The sequence below is a fragment of the Atractosteus spatula genome, chromosome 1 (assembly GCF_055471065.1).
Source record: "Atractosteus spatula isolate fAtrSpa1 chromosome 1, fAtrSpa1.hap1, whole genome shotgun sequence".
NCBI classification, from domain to species: Eukaryota; Metazoa; Chordata; class Actinopteri; order Semionotiformes; family Lepisosteidae; genus Atractosteus; species Atractosteus spatula.
In genome coordinates, this window is record NC_142706.1 from 38,754,317 (window position 1) to 38,770,488 (window position 16,172).

The 16,172-nt window shown below is 35.2% G+C and overlaps 1 protein-coding gene across 1 annotated transcript; it reads left to right on the forward strand.

Moving 5' to 3' along the window:
* Positions 1–9,976: 9,976 nt before the first annotated feature.
* On the forward strand, positions 9,977–14,075 carry LOC148840866 (G protein-coupled receptor 26-like). Its single transcript, XM_088923291.1, has 3 exons — positions 9,977–11,008; positions 11,436–11,549; positions 12,546–14,075. Exons 1-3 carry the CDS (start codon positions 10,341–10,343, stop codon positions 12,781–12,783), a joined length of 1,020 nt encoding a protein of 339 aa, XP_088779417.1. The 5' UTR covers positions 9,977–10,340; the 3' UTR covers positions 12,784–14,075.
* Positions 14,076–16,172: the final 2,097 nt, after the last annotated feature.

Consider the following 16,172-nt stretch of genomic DNA (forward strand, 5'->3'; position numbering starts at 1 on the left):
ACCTACCAGCATGCCACTGAGAAATGCCAGGTCTTGCGTGTCATGCCTAGTGTCTTCTTCAGTCATAAAACCTACCCAAATAACAGTGGAACAGGATTTTTATTTTATATATTTATGAATGTATCCTGTTTATTTAACAGGGTTTATAATAGTTTTGACAAAGTGTTCTTCTAAGAAGTTTTGTATGCTGGAATACTGCATGCAACAGGATAGAAGAAATTCGGAGTTAGCTTTTATTAATTAACGGGTACATCTTATACTATGCTTATACTAAGGATCAACTAAAAATACTGTACACTCCCTTTTATGTTGAAAACATTTACTTTTAGTTTTCAAACAACATTATTGATGTGGAGAGGTACTGTACATAAGCAAGAATGCTTTGTAATCAACAGGCTGGGTTGACTGACAGGCCTGAGAGACTCACTGATCTATGGGTGAGCTTAATAATGATTTATATAATGAAAAAAAAAAGAACCGGGAATCATGGAGTGAGTCAGAATGAACAATCCATTCCCAGGTGTAGAAGAGTTTGTGAGAAAATCAAACGATTGAGAAAGCTTCTGGAGTCACACTATATGTGTGTGTGAGAGACAGAAACCAGAGAATCTGCATCAAGATATCTTAAGGACGAAGGAGTTCACTCAGACTTCCCCAGAAGGGGACCAATGGTAGAGATAGAAGCCCAGAGGGAGTCCAAATGTAGCAGGTATGTGAAGACAGACCAATGAAAATTCCAAAAGATCATCTGTCATACCAGTTTTTAAGGCAGAGGTACAAAGGTAAGGCATAGTGTTGTTACAAACAGCTAGAGTATACTTCCCATATAAAATGCTCATAGAATGAACCAAGAACTGAAATACTGAAAAAAATATTTCAGTCTGAATGGTCTCATTCACTTACTATTACCATAAGTATATATAGGTAAAGCATATTTAAAGCTATTGATTAGCATTGTTAAATTTATTTTTTTCTGCTTATTGAACATTTTTTTCGCAAATAAATTTCTGTACAGCTGAGAAATGTGCTCAATTGCTTCAATGTTTTTAACCTATTATTTTAAATTGCGTTTTAGGGTGTATACTAATTACATTAATGTCTATTATGATATAGTAATTGAGCATTCTACTATATACCAAAAGGTCAATACGGGCCAGTAACCAGAGTTAAACACAGATGGAGCCTATGTCAATTTGAGAAGCTAAGGGCAACCTTGGATTGTTTAAAGTATTCTCAGTAATTATCCACCAATCAGTAGTCTTTTGCGAATCTGGAACTAGGGGATATACTGAGAGGTAGTTGGGGTGGGCTTTGAGGTGGGCTAGTAACAGAAAATTGGTACTGACATTCCCTAACTACAATACTGAACTAGTTCCTTTGGAGTGGGAGGTACAATTAGGTGGAGACTGGTGTGACAAATGGCCAAACATGTTACTGGTATAGCAAATGGCTGACTGGTCCGAGAGGTAGGCTTAGTATTAGAACTATGCTTGACTAAAGATCTTTCTCATTCAATGGATTTGAAGAAAGAAACTTCAATTGAGCTCCACCTTCCTAAAGAAAAAGTACCACCATCTTAGGTTTAATCTTCGAGGCCTATAAGCCTGGGCTTAATTTGTGTCAGAACTCACAAGAGCTCCGCTCTAGTACCTCACAAAATGAGTCTGTCCATGCTCCGTGCACAGATCCGGCACCTGTTCGTAACATGAAAATTTTAATGTACATTTAGAAATGAAAAATATTTTTACTGCTTGATTTCATTGACTCCTCAGTTTCATTTCAATGATAAAGCCTTATGTGGTCGTTATGTGTGAATACGTTAAAAATAGACTTGAAATATAACAAAAAACATAATACTCTTTGGAACACTCCTCACACTCTACGCACTACCAGTGTATTTTGTCATGAATCTACATGTTTTTGTCGTTATATATGTTGGCATTATGTTTTATGCATTGGGCATTCCACAACCATCATACAGTACCAGGGAAATATAGAAAACTATGTAAACTTGGTTGGTTTTCATTTCTAACTATATAGTACTGTATGTATCTTCCATTTTATTGTTTTATGAGGTTTTAGATTTTTAATTTTACATATCACAAGGAATAACGACATCCAAGAAACAGATGCTTTGCGAATCCATTTACGTTTAATAACTTTTAGGCTTAACCTACTATGATACGACGTAGCCTGCGGACTGTAACACAGGGAGTCTTGACCTCCATTCAGAGAGAGGAGTTAACCAAGCAGTAGCGGCAAAGGTGGAGATGGGATGGAGGTAAGATGACTGCAAACAAATGTGAGGTGTGTGCAAGAGTTCCATATATAGCAAAAGTCTGTAATGACTGGGATTTAGAATAGCTGGGTGGGACTGGCTTATCTACTGTTATCCCTAATGAACTTCAATTAAGAATTTCCATTTATACAGCATTCTTTGTGCTACAATATCCTAGTATTATTCCAAGAATTTCCACTAGGGTGGAATTTTCTAGCTGTTCTAACATATAAAGCGTAAACTAGAAGTTTCGACAGTTGCTCTTTATCTTCAACATACAAATACCAGGAAGACAATTTGCGACTGATTAGGAGTGAGAGAGTTGACAGTTGTAGGACAAGGTGCATTCCTCAGGCTTTATTAACAGTATGAATTTCTGATAGTCGAGCTCCACTCATCACATATGTGTGCGTGGGAGTGTTTTGAGTTATGTCAGATGTCTTACATATACGACAAGGGAGTGATTCCCAATTGAGTTCCCAAATTGAAGTCTTACTGTTGCTGTTGAGGATGGAGAAGGTAGCACTACCCTTTTAAAGTGCAATGTTGAGGGTTTCAATTTTATTGCTTTTATTCTGAGTCTCCATTCTCACATAGCAGTTGCTATTTTTACTTTACTCATTCAATACATCATTCAGTCCTTTTTTGTTTTTGGAATTAGTCTCTGATAAACTATGATTTTTCTGCTTTGTCCTGGAGCATACAGTATATAGGTGTAAGAGGAGATAAATCTCCTAAATAAGTGAGCTTTTTATGTTCGTCCTCAAATGATAAATGTAGCACAGTAAAAAAAGTGTCATCATTACCTTGTGCTAGTTCTTCCTCCTATCTGCTACAGTGTAGTATAAGACTAGATACCTTCTATTAGGAGAGTGGAATAGGGAACCTGTTACTACAGTAAGTCTCTTAACTTAATTAAAGGAAGGGCAGTGAAGGCAATCAAACTGATGGTTTCCTCTCCGTGTTATTTTACTTACAGTATATGTCAATAAAATATTTGATGAAAATATTAATTTCTCATAGGAATTTCTTACTTTGCTGATCTACTGTCTGTGTTGTATGGCATTTGAGTTTCTTTAATATTATACACTGTAAGTGTGTGAACTTCTTCTCATTCACCTCCAGTGTCTGTTAATTTGGTGTGTACAGTATCCTGAAAATGCCTTCCAATAATGTTTCATTTTGCTGAATTGCAAATCATGTAAGACATATTTTTAATGTGAATATTGTTATTCTATGCTCTAGTGTCCCAAATGAAAATCAAAACCTATTATATTTGGATTGAAATATTCACTCTTTTTGTTGAATTTTGGAAAAATTACATTCTATTGCCATTTTCTTTTGTATGTTTTTCTACTTTGGATTTACAATCATGATGAAAACCTGGAAAAGAGTCTAATGAGAGAGTATCGACATTCAAACTGCTACTTTGAGAAATCTTCTGGAGTGAAGCAGGTTTTCTTTTTTTTATTGATTCAATATGCCGTGAATTCTTCCGTACCTCCATTGAAGTTTTTAACACAAAATGTGTTTAGTAAACTATCTGTGATATGCATCTGTTGTGGAAATGCTTGGTATACATTGTTGGATTCTGCAGTTGTATTATGTCTTTTGTGGATTCTAACTTTATGACTCTCAAAACACTCTACTAGATCAACCACATTAGATGTACATCCTTCAGCAATGATTATGCCCCGTTTAATGCCACCATATTCAATTAAATGTCCATTTCTACCAAAAGCTTGGTTAAAAACCAATGTATTTTGAATAGTATTTTGAAACAGAAAACCAAGTGTCACCCTGTGTTGTACATGGCTCAAAAGGCATCCAAATGATTAGAGAACAGGCTTCCTGTTAGACTGCATCTCTCAATGTTTTTTAAACATACTGTACATTCCTTTTTGGACAATGTTTAAAGTTCTTTTCACAGCTGCATCAAGCTTGTCAGCTTTCTGAGAATTACTGCATGTGCTCATACTGTATGTTACTCGCAAGAACTAAGGAATTTGACAACAGGCCTCAATAAATGTCATTATGTGCCTTGATCATGTAACTGACATAATCTGAGACAGACCCAGCCATGTATTTTTAACATTCACTTCAAATACACTTCAACATTTCATCATGTCCTGTGTCACTGAGAGTGAATTCTCTGTCAGATAAACTGTATCTACTAGATTAACTGGCGCCAATTACTGTGTACAATCAATTACAACAATGCTTGTTTGTCTTTGTAAAACAAAAACAGAAACCATTTATATCTTTAGATTCATTAATAACTACTTAAATGCTTTCAAATTATTATTATTTGATTTATTGAGGAATGCACATATCTTTGAATGGACTTTGAACGGTATTATAAATCTGTGCTCCAATTTTTTTATTCTTTTGCATTTTTAAAGAGGACTTCCCCTCACAAGTGTCAAGCTCCGACATTTCCTTTGTATGTTATTGAGAGTTTGCAGACTATTGCTATTTTTTATCTTTTGAGTGCAGTTCAATAATAACATGTAGGTTTCGCAAAATAAATCAATCCAGTACCTCAGGCAGACACTGTTGCTCTAATTCACTCAATGAAATGTTTTTTTTTTAAATAACTGTAAATCATATATCCATTTTTAATTGTCTTTCACTTACATTGCAACAACATATTCATTTGCATATAAAATCTATACATTTCATTTCTAATTGTAGAACCAATCACAGTTCCTATGCTGATTAATTAATGTTTTCTGAGATTAGAGAACTTACAAGGATTCCCTGCTCTAAATCTCTAGTCCTAACTGATGGCTGATGGTTGTTTAGACTTTTTTTTTGCTTGTCAGTTCTGAGTTTCAAAAATTGATTACTTCAATGAGTTCCATTTGTAAAGTGGGTTTATGGAAAGTCAATGCACTGATTTGTTTTTTGGCTATCAAACTGTCTCATTTTTGCAATCAAGAGGAGATCCCATTTAAATCAGCATTTGATTATTTGAACACATTCTGAAAACATACAGCATGACTGATTAACACGTGCTTTGTGGAATTAGCCGGTGCTGGGGACTGGTTAGAACATTTTCTGGTAACAGGTTTCTGATTGCTGGTCGTAACAAGCTCAGCCTGCAAAGCTACTGTAGTTCATTAACAGACAAGTAGGAGTGCTCCTCTTTTCTGCACAGACCACTTTCAAAACAGGCAGTGTAAACTCTGAATAGAACAGTAATATGTGGAGATGTCACGCATGCTGCTTTCCTCATTTCAACCTCACTCCACCATCCCACTCCACTTATCCCTATGGAGTCCACTGTGAAGCATTCCCTTTCCACTTTCTGTATACAGTAGGCAGGGCCATTCTAATCTCCATTTCTCTCCAAAAATTGGTCTTCCTTTGATTCCATTTTCAATGTACTGTGCCAGTTTGGTGATGGTGGCTAGGGAAATGCTTGAATTCTTGTGATGCATGTAGTATATGATTCAAATCTGATCTCGGACCAACCACTTTCTTACATCCAATTTAGGGTCGCGGAGGAGTAAAGATTATCTCGGCAAGCAACAGAAGCAAGGCAAGGTACTGTACACTCTGGATGAGATACCAGCCCATTGCAGAGCACACAAAGACACAGATGCAGAAACAGAGACATGCACACCAGGGACAATTTTCCCAGAAGCCAATTAACCTACCATTATGTCTTTGGACTGTGGGAAGAACCTGGTACACCCAGGGGAAACCCATGTGAACATAATGTCCATGCAGAGAGCACCCCAGGTCTGGAAAAGAAACCAGGATCCAGCATTATAAGGCAGCAATGTTAACAACTGTGCCACTCGAATCCTTTATCTTATCAAAGGAAAAAAAAAACAGTGTTAAGAAGTCAGTCTTTCTGTTTGAACCTGCTTCCTTCCAGCAGCAATGCCTGATTTGAAGATCAGCAAGTCTTAGACAACATTAACCACTTGCCAAACACTTGGCAGATGATGTTTAATGTAGGCGCATAAAGAGTTTTACATACAGGTAGCAAAAATGTGAATAGAAAACAAGAAACACTGAGCTTGAAATGCTAGTAATAAATGTTAATAATAATAAATACATTTAATAAATCTTATTAAAACAATATTGACAGAATAAAGCTCTTAAGATGCATAATTTTGTTTCAAGGGGGATCTGTTAGAATATGTACTGTATACAATATTTATACAACAAATAAGCATTTTATAAAAGTGTATAATTATTTCAGTTACAAGAACATTGTGTTTCTAAATACATTATTAGTTTTTTTAAAAAAACATACTGTACCAATTAATCTTTGTGATCTTGGTTCTTTCCTACCACAAGATGTACTGGAGGAATGTTAAATTAACTTTTTTCAGTTTATCTTAAAGAACAATGTATAATTTGTATTCAAATACGTTCATGAATACATTTGAAATTAAACTGGTACCGGGGCAATTGTCACCTGTTGGAAAATGATGACCATTTAACTTTTTTGTACATTAAGCAATGGTCAGCTCTATATGAACATCCAAGAATAAATTGTTATAGATTATTATAGGCAGTTTGGACAGCTGAGTCTTAGATACATTCCCTTAAATTCTGTCACTAAATCTAATAGAGGCAACAGTTACTGGGTCACAAGTGTATTTCTAATGTTCACTGTAAAACAATCTTTGGACCTAATAACTATCCCAAGTGGGATTTTTTTTATGATAATCAATATATTTTACAAAATATAATTGAAAGTCAATTCTGAAACTTAAGTATTTTATGCAATCACACTTTCCAAGTGCTGATCCATTACTGGTATAAATGATAAACATTTTTAACAGTTCTCAGCCTTTGTCTTGTACCAAATAACATGGTATAAGATTTTTCCTTACCAAATCAAATTATTTATAGAATTATTTATAGACAACAACTTTTGAACCAAATCCAAATCAGTTTGTAGAAAAACCTGCATGCAGTACTGTATGTGCCAAACTGGAGATGGCAAAGTAAAACATGGCATCATCTGCATATAAATGAACACTCAAATTTTTATATAAAAAGACTAAGTCTTTATTACTGTAAAGGACAAAGAATATATAACTGAGCCTTATGGGATACTGTATGTCTATGTAATTCAAGAAATTCAATGATTGCATTCAGGAAAGGTATGCATTAAACCAAATCAGACAAATCTAGGTAAAACAAAACTTTGTTAAAAGTACACTATGATCAATGAAATCTAAATGTTTTGAAAACTCAAATAAAATGTCTCCAGTTAATTTACCTTTATCAGGAGAGGATTTAAGTGTCGTTAGTTAATCTCAGTAGTGTTGTCATGGTTGAATAGTTTGAAACCAGAATGGAAATGTGATAAAAATTGAACTCGTTAAGATAATCAGATATCTGGGAAAGTAATATTTACTTATTTAAATGAGAAGAGTTATCACCTTTAAAAAGGGGGGTTATGAGTCTAACACATTTCAATACAGATGGAATCTCACCAGTTGTTGGTGACAAATTAAACTAATCTGTAATAGGGTACATTAATTTATAATCAGCTAATTTAATAAGCTTTGGTTCTAGTCCATCTAAACTGGGTCCTTTATTAATCCTTACTTAGTTCTTAATTTTTAAGTCATGAAGAAGACACAAAACCTGTATTTGCTTCATTATTTTAAACTGAAATGTCTGTTTTTTATGACTGGTATTCTGGTGATGAGTACTGTACATTTAGAAAAAGTATATTTAGTCTGATCAGAAGAAGTGATCTCAGATACAAAATGCTGAATAAATGTGTCAGCTACTGAATGTGCAAGGGCTCAGCAATGACACTGTCATTGACGGTTGTCTGCTGAATAGGCTTATTGCTGGATTTGTTAAAGGGGTTATTTTCAGATTTCTAGAAAATGTTTCGATTTTTAAAATTTTTTAGACAAGACTTTAAAATAGAAGGCCTTAGCATTTCTTGTTTTGGTTTTGCAAAACAAGGTTTGGATGCCTACGAATCTCCCGATCAGAAAAGTGTATTAAATTCTTCCTTTGACTTCGAATGTCCTCCAAGGTGCATGTCTGTCACAGACTATTGAGAACTACTACATGTGCAGAGATAGTCCCATGACTCTTTGATTGTTGGTAGTAACTGCAATCTTTTCCAATTAATATTAATTAAATCACAAACAAAAGACTCACTATTTATTATCTGCTTTTTATTATTTCTGTAATGTTATCGCTGTTATTGCCAGTTTTGGTGGTACTTTTGTTGGGATCTTAATTTTCCAGCAGCAGTACTGTATATTGTAAAATGATCTCTGAAGCAATCTGTGAGGATTCACAATTTTACAATCCTATCAGGTCATGTCACCAGTATCCAGTGAAGTAAAGTTCCATTTTGAGTTTGAGGATTGATTCTAGTCAGTGTTTTAACTAGTTTGGTTAAAATAAAACTCTTCTGTCTGTAGCTGAAATCTTGTTTAACCAGTCTCTATTAAAATCCCCTGAAATAATCCAATGATTCAATTGAAACGTACCTACAGTATGTAAAAGACTTGTGTCAAGCATTGTGTACAAGCTTGGTCACCATGCTACATAACAGATATTACTGCTCTGGAATCAGATAAACAACATACTGTACAGTACACTTTCTGGGAATTAAAGGAATGCCCTACACTGACAATCTAAACAAACAACCACTTTAGTCTTCAGCAGAGAGCAGCGATTATTAAAGGGGACCTGATTAAAGTATTAAAAAATCTCAAAGGAACTGACAAAGTCATCCCAATGGACATCTTCAGAAAAAACAATAAAACAACAACCAGTAATCAAGGACATTAAGAGGGTGCACATTTAAAACTGCAAACAGGAGGTGCTTCCTTTGCACAATGAGTTATAGGAATGTGGATTAAGCTACCAATCTACAGTATGCTGCCGAAACAGATCTTGTTGTTCTTTTGTTTTTTATGTTCTTATGTTTTACTATGTTATAGCTGCTCTTTCTAAAGACTGGCCATTGAACCTTAAACATGTCAGGTGTCGTTGTACAGTAGCTTCTACTTACAGTAGTTCACTTGTATTATTTAAAGTAGTGGACAGGAACTTGCTGGGAAGATTCTAAAAGTACTTAGTTTTCTATGTATTAATACATCTATTAAACTCTGATTTTCGCTTCAGAACGTTTTGAATCGATAGATTTCACCCGGTCGACCAGCTGTTTAGCGCAGTATGTATGACAGGTGGTGGATTTCTCACACTTCTCCGTCGTCACAATAGGATCCTATTTTTAACTCAGTGCCGTCAATGGCGTCTTCTTTACACTAGGGAAGGAAAATGGTTTTAATGACATCCAGCACCCACATCTGCACACAGCTCAATTCATAGTCGTGTTTAAATGCAGGAACTATTTTAGCACATTTAATAGTACATTTTTAACGTACTATTAAAAATCACGTAAATCAAATTTCTATAATTAAACGAACGTCGTTGATTCACATAAAATGAATGAACGGGGCACTATCTTATTTATTCGTTTGCTCCTTTTTCATTTCGGTATGTCTGGCTTTGTTTTTTGTATACTAATTGCAAAAGCGTCATTTCACATCAGCATACTTTTAGACTTAAAAGTGATCGGGTCATTAAAATTTTACAAAGATTTGTCATGTCTGCTGTTACCCTATTGAACATCTTTTGCGCATGACCCGTGTGAACAGGCGCTGATAAACGTGTCACAAAGCTTTTCTCGGGCTTTTCACACTGAAGAAGTCACAGCAGCAGAAGAATGTGAAAAAGACACCAGCTCTTTTATTTTAAACCAGAAAGCACTTTATACTTTGATACACATACAGTAAATATCTGGAGTAAACCGGTACCTGCTTGAGAAAGGAGGTGACAAGCTTCAAGAACTTAATGGTTCGTCCGCACAAAGGAACTCGATTCTCTGTGTTCAGCACGCCGGACAGCTCCACCCGAAAGCTGAGTTGCAGGAGTTAATTAAGAGTATGAGAAGTGTCAAAGAGGTACAACGGAGGGGAATGCAGGAGATAGCGTTCGAATATTTGTTTTCAACGACTGAAGACAATCCTCTATTGTAATTTCGGATTAAGAAATGGACTTGCCAGAAATTCTTTTGGCTTTGTTTATTGTCGTGGTAGTGATTGTTTCTTTGGTATCGAACTTACTAGTGTTGTTATGTTTCATCTACAGCACCGAGATTCGCAAACAAGTCCCGGGTATTTTTATCATGAACTTGTCTTTTTGCAATTTACTTATTACTGTTTTCAACATGCCGTCCACTTTGCTCGGGATTATCAAAAACCATCAGCCCTTTGGAGATTGGATCTGCCAAACTGTAAGCTTCCTGGAGACTTTCTTGACTACAAACACGATGCTAAGCATGGCTGCTTTAAGCATAGATAAATGGATTGCTGTAGTGTTTCCACTGAGTTATTCAAGTAAAATGAGATACAAGGACGCAGTAATCATGGTGTGCTACTCATGGTTTCATTCTCTTACCTTTTCTCTCATCTCGCTGCTTTTTTCTTGGGTTGACTATAACCAAATCTATGCATCTTGCACCTTACATTTAAAAGAAGAAAGAGAAAGGAGAAAGTTCACTGTATTTACCATCGTGTTCCATGCCACGAGTTTCATGCTTTCCCTACTAATACTGTGCTTCACATACTTAAAGGTTTTAAAAGTTGCAAGGTTTCACTGCAAGAGGATAGACATTATTACCATGCAGACTCTACTCTTGCTGGTAGATATTCACCCAAGGTATTTATGCAAGCTTACTTTTGGTGTATTTAGTGTGTTTTCAAAAACTTCGGCAAGCTTCAAAGCCTGATGTTAGAATCGCCCAAAAAATCATATACAGTACCTCATTGTCAACTTCACTAATCGTAGCAACTATATATCTTCGGGATGAATTCATTTCAATCTACAGGACATGCAGTAATAACGCTTGTGTATATGGATGAAATACGGAACGTATAACTGCATATAAAACGATTTAAGGCATTGTCTTGTTTAACCAATATCTGCACCTCTGTCTTTCCTTATTTAAATTGGACGAAGACAATATTGACTTTTTTACTGTTTTATCAAACGCTTGCCTAAAACAAAAGTATTTATTCACGTTCAAACCATACTGTATATAAGCAGAAATGATTTCATACTAATAACATGTTCTAAATGTTTTCAGTGTTAAACAACGTTGCCTCGTTGAACAAAAAAAGAGGAGACAGCGTGCAACTAAGAAAATCAGCATTTTTATAGGATCGTTTATTATCTGTTTCGCCCCATATATTATTACAAGGTGAGTAACCATTTCAAAGACTGGTGGCAACGGGAACAAGTTACTTTTGCTTGTGTTTTTATCAAACTAGTCTACACTGGTAAATTAATTGTCTAAGGAGTCTCTTTTTGCATAATGAGTTGATTAGACGTTGTAAAATAAAGTAAAATAATAGAAAACGTCCGCATAATCAGTAATTTTGAGGGCGCTGTTACTGCGTTATTATTAGTTAATATGTATCACCTGATAAAACATTCTAATATGATTGTATAAAATAAAGTGGACAACTGTGAGTGGAATGTATTTATACTGTATGGGCATTACCAATTGTTGATATGAATGCCCCAGAAACCTATCGTTACGTATTTTAGTATATTTTCTTAAAAGCTTTGCATAACTTTTTTTCCTTCGAGTTTTTTTCTCAAAGAAAAAAGTATTTCAGTTTCAGATAATATTGTTTTAAGAATTAAATCCAATGCCTGTTCACTCAGCTTTTAACTGCTCAATTGTTTAATTCTTCTGTGGATCAACTGTTTACAAGCAGTTTTAAAATCAACAATATTTACTATAGGGGGAGCTTATTGGAATCATTTATCTTCTGCAAGAATTCAAGGCAATATTTTCAGAAATATTTGTGTTTGTAAGGTATTCAATTTCAATTAATACCACAGTACTTTCAAGTTAAACCAACATGCAAACAGTGCATTCAAACATGCACACATACATAATGATTATAATGAAAATGCAATATTTTCTGATCAACATGAAGTGGCAGTATTTCAGTACAGGGACTTAACAAGGATTTCAAATAATGTATATGGCATAGAGTACAAATAAGGTGTGGTACTTTCATGCATATTGTATTATAGAACTTGCTTTTCATGACTTCTCGTCACATAAAATATTCTATTTAGTGCTGCTTCTTGGTCTGTGTCTATATTTCAAAGTTCTAGTAGATTAATACAGTATATCTTACATGCTTTATTAATGTAGCTTTTCTTTTATGCTTTTTCACAGACTGATAGAGCTCCTTCCATTTATAACAGTAAATCACCACTGGGGAATTGTAAGTAAGTGCCTCACATACAGCAAGGCTGCATCAGATCCATTTGTTTATTCTCTTCTGCGTCAACAGTACAAGAAGGTCTTGGTTAATATTGTCAACAAGATTCTTAAAAGGGATCTGTATCCTTCATCTGGGCACAACAGCTCTTTGGACACAGAGAATGATTACTGTCTCCAAAGAGTCAGCTAACAGAACTGTTAAAGGATAAGCTACTCAATACAGAAATATGGTGATAGAGATGGTAGTGTACATGGTCTTTGAAATAATTACAGAAATGCATTCTTCATATTTATGTTATGAAACTGATTTAGAGAAAATGATGTGAAAATGCCAAAAACAAGGTGTATAACACCTTGATTCAGATTTTTTCACTTAGTTAAAATGTTTAGAAGGGCAAGCATTCAGAATCCATGAGTTTTTCTTGAAGGGAAAGAGTATGTCATCTTGCACAAGCATTTGAAATGCATGTGCCATTTAAAGCTCTCAATTACAATTCTGGATGATTGCAAGATAAGCAATGTTGTAAGGAAATATAAGCATTAAATATCTGTCTGGAGGAATCCGTTACAATATCATCAATATACAGTAATAGGCGATTCTTATTAAGTGGTCAAAGGCTGAAGCCTTTTTGTCTTCTGCCACTTGCAGATCACTTGAAAATGAGCAATGAGGATGTAGATCAAGCACAAATACAGTACAGTGCTATAGCTAAGTGTGGTGCTGTAGCTTTCAGCTTGTAGCTTGAATCTATTCAACTGCAAAGATAATACATGTATTCGTATTTTTTGTGAAAACAGTCTGCTTGTGTAGGGCAAAACTTGTTGTTTTATATCTCCAGAACATTCTGCTTATCTGACAAAACACATACTCTGGATATTCCCCTATCTGTTTTCTTTACTGGATTTCAATGCACTTTGTCTTTCAGAGTACATACTTACAAGAAAAAGCCAAAGGCAAATATTAGTTTTTCGTTGTATCAAAGCTTATGTTAGAATCGAATGTACTGCCAGATTGTTAAAACTGAAATGTATTTGTATTTTTATTATTTTGCTGAAACTTAAATGTTTATACAATGATGTTTATATGCTGTATACAACATTAGGTTATCATTTTTGCACTGAATTGCGTGAAAACAATATCATCTATTAATTATAGCTTAAACAGTTATTATTAAGGATAGAATTAACAGAAGAATTCAACGATTGTGTAGGAAAAATTGTACTATTAATTTGTTTTGTTTTACATATATTTTGTGCCAGATTATGGTAATATCTGTACATTTATGTACGTTTGGTTTGTCAGTGTAATTCCATTCAACTAATTTGCAACATATCCACTTTGCTGCTTTTGAGATATAACATTAAAAAATATTTGAAAGCAAAAACAACTATGACCTTGAATCATATGATGTCTTCTCATACATTTCAAGAGGAAAACCATTTGTGGTACAAGTATAATAAAGCTTTGTAAATATCCTTGTACAGACGTTCACTGTTGTATTGTTATGACCTCTGCTTACTGTAGTTTGTTCACATATCTGCTGTGTTTCTGTTCTCAGGACTGTGAAGGCCTTTTTTAACAGCTTACATTGTTATCATACCACCACTTCATCTCCTAAGTAAATGGAGGGCCAAAGATAACAGAGCAACTGTACACTCAACTCTGGGTTGGTCAGAGGACACTTTGCCTATTTTAATATCTACTGTAGGGGTACCCTGGCTAAAATGATTTGCTTACAGCACAGCACCTTTCTGGATCCACATCCAAAGGAATCTAAAGGAATTAGAGACTAGGGGAGCAGCTCCTATTTATGAAGGGACTTTTCTTCCAAAGAGAAGATACAGTATAGTATTTGTTATTATTTGTACCTGTGCATTGATGTTTCTCAGTTATGAGGACCTAAAACAGTCTGCCCTTTATAGTATTTTATTTGAACAAATCATGTTAAAAGACTCTGCATACTTTTGTTTATGTAATTGAATGTACATCTCTCTTCACAACAAATTTATTTTAAAGTGTTCAGTTATTTGTGGAATTTTTTGGCTGGTTTAATGCAGTAAAAAACACTGAAAACAACATAAAATATGGAATTAGTGGAATAAATCATTTTTAGCTTTTGATTTTAGTATAAATTTGCAGTCGTTTGCAATGAAGACCATAATTTATAAAATAAGATCAGCTGAGTAAAGACATATTTGGGTATGTATTTGGGAATGATGCAGAAAACAGGTTAGAGGTAGAGTCTTGAATATAATTAAATTCTCTGTGGGAAATCACTGTTGATGAGCTGGTGCAGGGTGTGTAGCAATGTGTTTATGTGCAGTAGGTTAATTCCAAATAGAGCTACTGTACATGGTGAATTTTGAATCTTTAAAAATGGGTGAAATGGATGTCCATTTATGGTGTCACAGTAGTGCAATAGATATAATTGCTGCCTCACAGCGTTAGGGCCTTGGGTTCAGTTCCGGACCTGAGGTGCTGTCTCTGTGGAGTTTCCGTGTTCTCTCCCGTGCTTGCATGGGTTTCCTCCGGGTGCGCTAGATTCCTTCCATGGTACAAAGACATTGTAAGACTGTGTCTGTGTGCACCCTGTGATTGGCATCCAGTCTAGGGTGAAACTGTCCTTGCACCTAGGCTCCTACTCCCCCAGTGACCTGTAATGGTTAAGAAAGTGATTAGAAATGGATGGATGAATGTCTATTTAATGCAATATGGCAGCAACACAAATTGGAAGGTGACAAGGGCATCACAGGTAAACGTTGTAACAGAGTGATAATATTATACATCTGCAGTGTGACTTACTGTACAGTAAGTGTTGGAATGAAGATTTCACAATTGAGTGGGTGAGTGTGCATTAACTTAAAGCCACTCTGCTGGACTTTACAGGATGCAGAAGCTGATATTTTCCAAATTGAAAAGCAGAGGCAGTACATTTCTCTGTCTGTGGTTTGGTTCTTGCCAGTTAATGTCATTCAGATCAAAGTGCCAAACTTTGCATGATTCTATTTCTTTTTGCATCCATGTCTGATCTTCAAGAAAATGTGGAATTCATCAGTGTAGGAAAGGCACAGGGGTCTGAAGTGTTGAATCAAGTTACCTGAAGGAAATCACGAGGTTATAAATTTGAGGGGCAGGGATAGAACCCCATGAGACACTGCATGCAACATTCTTTTTTGCCAGCCTTGTTCAAAGTTGACAGACTGTAAGTGCTAAGACAAGGACAAGGATGAGCACTTCAAGATGCAGGTTATACCAAACAGAATTGGATGACGTATTTATCAGGAAAATCTAGGAAAAATACAGTACACGATGGCATTAACACATGGTGTTAATGTAGATCCAGAGAGGGTGTGTCTGACGAAATGACACATGAAAAGGCAAATATTGTGCCAGATGCTTATATTTATTAACAAAGATGCCAACATGTATCATACAATAATAAAACAGTAAAATACTTTTGTGTGTTTTCTACTGCAAGGTCAAAATCTGTTGAACACACTCCAGGGGAAACAGGATTCTTCTTAAAAGAGAATCTTGGAGAGACATACCCAGCAATTACATTACCACACTCAAGCTGT

Bases quoted from the DNA above. Each gene is read 5' to 3' on its own strand.
- LOC148840866 (XM_088923291.1), top strand. From the start codon at position 10,341: ATGGACTTGCCAGAAATTCTTTTGGCTTTGTTTATTGTCGTGGTAGTG. The intron at 11,009-11,435 runs GTATTTATGCAA...AAATGTTTTCAG, and splicing joins CTGGTAGATATTCACCCAAG to TGTTAAACAACGTTGCCTCG. The intron at 11,550-12,545 runs GTGAGTAACCAT...GCTTTTTCACAG, and splicing joins GCCCCATATATTATTACAAG to ACTGATAGAGCTCCTTCCAT.